Source organism: Diadema antillarum, unplaced genomic scaffold (genome assembly GCF_040938485.1).
Source record: "Diadema antillarum isolate AM-2024a unplaced genomic scaffold, OU_Dant_1.0 scf00000115, whole genome shotgun sequence".
In the NCBI taxonomy this organism is placed as follows: Eukaryota; Metazoa; Echinodermata; class Echinoidea; order Diadematoida; family Diadematidae; genus Diadema; species Diadema antillarum.
The window spans coordinates 2,299,544-2,305,543 of NW_027271004.1; the positions used below are offsets into that span (position 1 = coordinate 2,299,544).

The following is a 6,000-nucleotide window of genomic DNA, read 5'->3' on the forward strand; positions in this document are numbered from 1 at the left end:
TATTACTGCAAAACAACTCCGAGTAGAACAAAGTATCATTTTACATTAGGTTGTTGTTTTGCGTCTGGAGACACTGGGAGGTGTACGAATGTTCCATCAAACAGCAAATGATCGTTCCAGTGTACAAAGTGTGCGCAAGAGACCAAATTGACCACATCATTGAATAATTATATATAATGCATACATGTACAAGAATTCGGTTTCCGCCACTTGGAGCCTAAATTCGAGAGCGGTAAAAGCATGTCGTTAGCAATTCAATATAATTATGTTTGGGGAAAAAATGGGCAGCCGGTCATGCGAGAATTCAGACAGAAAATGAAGAAGGGCAATCCATCCGTTTTTCTTCAGTTATATATTCCAGTTGTATTGTATCATTGTTATTTTTTTTATTTTATACGGTGAATAAATAAACAAACAAACAAACAAAATGAAGAAGAAGACAAAAACCACGAAGAAACCCCAAATGTGGGAATCAAAAGATAGTCACGTTTTCCAGACATTTGAGTCACGTCTGCCTGTACTTAATACGATATACAACTGTATTAATAAATGGATGTATATGGGGAGGTACAAAGGGCCTACAAAATATCTACATGATAAGAACTAGTATACAATAGGTGAAAAGGATAAATATATAGAACTCTGGGAAAATCAGCACCGTATCGACAACACACTGTACATGTATACGTTGGACAGCACCTACTCTCTTTAGCAATAATTTTCTCCCTTTATTGCGTTGTGTGTTTCTCGCTTACGTGCTTAAATTTTGTTTCCCATGAAATGACACAGAATCCGATTCATGTTTAGATTGTGGGAAGAAAACCAAACCAAAAAATATGACAGAGAAAAAAAAACTCACTAACAATCCATAAACAGTATATAAAATCATGCCTCGTCAACCATTACCTCCCTCAGCTATCACCTTTTATTATGTGATGACCTATACCTCAAATATTGGGGCCAAAATATGCACGTTTGGCGTGAGAATGTGGTCATCAGCTGCCAAATATTTTCACCACAACGGAACGAATTTACCCACGTCACATCTCCACATAGAATCCTTTGTAAATCTAATGATTCTCATGCATGTCGAATGTATATTTGTTTTAAAAAGATCAAGCGTGTGCCCACTGTCTGTTGACACTGTTTAAAATTCGTCCGAACGTAAATTTTTTCCTTTCTTTTCGCAGCCTGTTTTACATTGTTACATTGTTAAAAAAAATAAATCTAGACGAACTTAGCTGAAGAGGAACATAAGGCAGAACGCATTACGATACGGTAGTTGGTAGACCGTGGAGTGACAACGATGAATACAGGGACGACGCTGGCACGCTTGGCTACCCTAGAGATAATTTTTTCGGTCATTGATCTAACTTTGAACTCCTGTTGTTGTTTTTTTTTCTTTTTATGATCTGAGCCAGTAACAGCCTACATTAAACGGCATAGATCGACATATCGTCCGTATTTCTGTCACGAAAACGTCAAGTATTGTGTTGTGGTGAAAACTAATCAAGATGATATTACATCGCCGATAATTCATTTGCTGATGTACTAATCCAGTCACCTATATAGCACCTAAGTGTATACCTGCAGTTTGATCGATTCTGATTAGTCTCTTGGTCATAATATAAATCTTCCCTTAACTACATAACGTTTGCTCATAATCCTGTTTTACACCAATATCAACCTCTTTTCCTCCACCGCATACCATGCTATATGGAGGAAGACTGATTTGGCTGAATGATAATCATAACTCATCCGCCAAGCTGCCGGCCGGAGGGGACAGCTGGTCCGTAATTTGCTTCCCTTTCACCGTCCCAGACAATGACCTAATAACAGCAGTGCAGTTAATTGAAAGGGCGATAAATGTTGATATTGCCCCGGGGAAGTGAGAACACAATATTTGTGAATAAATGATATCGTGTTCTATCACTTTGTAAACACGCAGTACTACAAAACTTAAAGATCATCTCGCCCAGCGTATACTGTTATATCAGGCTCTCTTCCCTGGATATATTAGATAGTTTCTGGGATTTGTCCCGGTATTTTGTTTTCACTTTTCATTTTTCCTAACCTTTATCAAATGTTTCACCATTGCCATCATTTTTTATACAGTTGTGTTTGTCAACCCTTCAAGAGAAATTACAGTAAACTGATAAAACACCATTCGGCGCATCGAGGTTTTTAAGCTCCTGTATAATAGTGATTAACTCCGGTGGACTACATGTTATACATTAGGTGATTCTGTGGGACAAACACTACAAACTTATACACATGTTGTATTTGACTCGCCTGGTTTTAAAGTACATGTATACCTGGCGAGCTAGCAACATGTGATAAGAATGCATCGTAACGCATCGGCTTTGGTCTATCCACCAGCCATTCATTCGCGGGGGTATACAATGACAAGCGCTGTGTACGGCTGGCTGCGTCTCAATCACAGATGCAACACTAGCAATGCATGCTTTCAGACTCAAACCCACAAGCCATCAACGCTTTCAAACCACAACAAATTCCGGCTTTGAAAAGTCCTTTTCTCATTCACGCCTGAAAAGCCGATTCTGCATGTTCGACATTGTGTGAGTTAAACACTGCCCGCAAGCTTGTATTCGGGTTTTTGAACTTGTCGCTCGCCGTGCTGTACGCAAGGGAGCGAATCGGCACACATAGTACACGGCAGTGACTTTTGACCCGTTGCGACCACCCTAAATTCTTCAATCTAATTTTCGTTCACATGTTCTCTGAAAGGCAGTGATTGATGTCCATATCAGCCCCGACAAAATATTCATTAACCATGGTCCACACGTTTAGCAAACTATTGGACGACAAAATAAAGACCTTCTGCAGCTATATCGATCGACGATGGTGAATTCCAGCTCTTGAGATCGATAGAAGAACGCCAAGCCAAACTGGGTCAAGATTATAATAGTACAACAGCATGCGGGGAATATCCAGGAGCGCTCCCGCCCCGTGCGAGGTGGTGATATTTATTATCATAACCGAAAATTATGACGTCCCATGAACAAATCGAAGTCTCCGGTATCAATTTGCCTGGAGGATATTTACAATAAGCCTTCCCGAGAAAAGAAAGCATGATATTATACTCTGATCCCTATCCCCCCCCCCCCATCACCCCTCGAAAAAATAATGGTAATACATCTAGTCAATGCTTAGTTTTTTGGATGTAAACATATGTTTAGTACTATAGTGTATATCTTGTTCGACAATGCTCTCTCACACACAAGATGAATGTTGCGTTTGATGTAAGATTTGCGACCTTCTCTTAAAGTTGTACATCCTATACCTCTGAAAATTTACCATCCACCCTCTTGTTGTATAAGACTGAAAATTTTTCCTTCTTCGTGTTTACCTCACTTCGTGTGACAGCCCATTGACAACCTTATTCTTTCCAGACTAGAGATGTAGTTTTGGACGAACCATTACAAAATCATTGACCAATAAATTGTTGTTATCTGTGACATTGGTCGTTAACTTAATCCAGACAGATTCCAAGGTATGATGCAAATGAGGCTTAAATTCTCGACTACAGGAGTAAAACAACATCGTTTGTCAAACAGCGGGGGAGGAAATCGTAGACATAATAACTAGTATCTAGTCTAGATGTAGACATTCAACTATGATGAACCACATCACGCACACACGTAAAACAATGTAGCGATTCAGTCCTAGAACTGTAGCAACGGTCTAACATGGACGCTGAACATCAGCAAATACTGTTCCATGACACAATGATTTGACAAGGAAATTCTGATCTGGTAGCAGTTTCAAATAGAAGAACTACAATGGTGAAAAACGAGATTCTGGAAAGCTGACTGATCATCGCTCTGGTATGCTGAGTGGTAATAATTTTGGTGAGCTATCACATTAATCTTGCTTGCAGTCCCGCTTTAAGCCGACGGAGTTCGTGTGATACCCGTTAACGTAATCGTCATTATGACATTAAGAACTTTCTTTCGGCAGCGTGAACTTTCTTTCGGCATGGTGATACATGAAGTGCGAAATCGCAAAGTATCCTTACCATATGGAATGGAATGAAATGGAGAAGGAGCAGCTAGGAGAAAAGAGGAAACCAACCTGTTGTCTGGTCTTCTCGGGCTTGTCGCCCCTGTATCTCCCAACCACATCTGCGTCGGGGGAATGCATGATTATCGGCTGGCTGGTGTCCTTCATAGTGTGCCTCTGCCGCCGAAGCTCCCCGGTACAGCGACCGCTTCAGTACCCCTCCTCTCCTCGTCTTCACGGAGAAGACTCCGCGTGGAAAACGTAAATTCCTCAGAAATCAGAGCACAGTTGTATTTGTGTCTGATCGCTGAGAAAAGTGGAAGTGGAATACCGAAAATCCTTGAAAAGTGTTTATTCCCGACGTCATCTGACCCTCATGTTAGGTTTCAGCGGAAATCCAGAAGATGTGAGATCCTTGGCGCGCAGTTGGTTGAGAGCGGTGGCGTCCGCATACAAAAAAAAAGGGGGAAAGATCTGTTTCACCGTCTCATCGTTCTCATCTTCTTTGAATATTCTTATTCCTGTATCATCCGAAATGGACTCCAGCTAACCAAGAAAGCACCTACCAAATGCTTCACAAGTAGAACAGCCAACGTTTATAATCTGTGAGCACTGGGCTCTGCTATCTGTGGCTGCAACCACCGGCTGAGTGTAGATAGCATTTCTTCGTTCGAGCGCCGCCAAGTGTGCCGTGAAGGTAATGCGGCGAACCGTTCGCTGCGCGCACACAACACACACACACACCATACAATAATATAACACCACACACACATGCACAATCACACAGTGTGACTCTGCGAGAAAAAAAAAAAAAAAAAACTCACGCAAATTATCGAGCTGCATCAAGATCGCGCTCGCTCATTATTTCGACAAGGAAAGTTGTATCTCTCTTTTGTTTGTAGCTTAACAGCCGCGTGGTGACAACCATAAGCGATTTCGTGTACTGTGCCAAAAGAAACAGAAGAAAAAGAACAAGAAAGAAAGATCGCATCAAAGAGAAGTCCGGGGCATTGTTTGCAGACTTACAAATTCCCTGAGCTCGGGACACGGTGCCGCAATTTTTGCGGGTTTACTCTCAGTAATCGGATATGAAAGGCTTAGCCCTACAAACGTTTTGGGAATCGGTTGCAGCAAAATCCAGCCCCAGGTCAAAGCTGGATTAAGTATGATATGGCGTTACGGAATGTTGTACAATCACATAAAGTACATTTCACCCAGGAAATGACGTAACTTGACAATCATCCGTCTTCTTTCCGTCGTAATATGCACCACCTGCTTGTTGAGCAATTAGTTAATTGGTAAATTGAAGTAATTTGGAATCAACCAATTCAAAACAGAATATTTCAGATGATAATGTGCAAATGAAACATTCGTATGGTGTTTTTAAGCCTAAATGGATATTTATCGAATCCAAATTCCGGTGTTTTTTTAACCTTTTTGTTTGTTTGTTTTGTTGTTGTTGTTGTTGTTGTTTTTGTTGTTGTTGTTGTTGTTGTTGTTGTTGTTGTTGTTGTTAAGATAATGAACGGAATGAGGTAATTTAGGTGAGGCAGTGATTTCTTGAACTATGCATGCCAAGCTAACTTATGAAGGATAAACAGTATTCATAGATAACATCGTTGCACGGTAATTGCTGAGAGATAAACAAAATGTACCAGAGCAAAAGTGACTTACCACTCTGAAAATGATTTCGTCACAATGTGTGACAGCCCAAATGCATATGTGAGATACAGGAAAAGATTCCTTATTATGTAATCAAATATCGCCATGCATATTTCAATATATCTATCGTAAATACCGACTTGAGCATCGCGATATGAAAAAAAGTGAAATGAAAGATACTTCAGACCCTTACTCAAAAGATTCTGGGTTCGAGTTTCGGCTGGTACATAAACCCCGGGACAAGGCGTCAAGTACAAGTGGATATGATAGAAGCAGAGAAGAGACAACTACCATTTTACTTTTCTAGCTCTGTAG

General features: G+C 40.6%; 1 protein-coding gene across 1 annotated transcript in view; it reads right to left on the bottom strand.

The window, feature by feature from the left end:
* Nucleotides 1–4,435, bottom strand: part of LOC139719811 (uncharacterized) — a 44,952-nt gene extending 40,517 nt beyond the window's left edge. Inside the window, exon 1 of the mRNA XM_071631197.1 lies at nt 4,096–4,435. Coding sequence (XP_071487298.1) covers nt 4,096–4,191 — 96 coding nt within the window. The 5' untranslated portion in view covers nt 4,192–4,435. The remainder of the gene's footprint in view (nt 1–4,095) is intronic.
* Nucleotides 4,436–6,000: the final 1,565 nt, after the last annotated feature.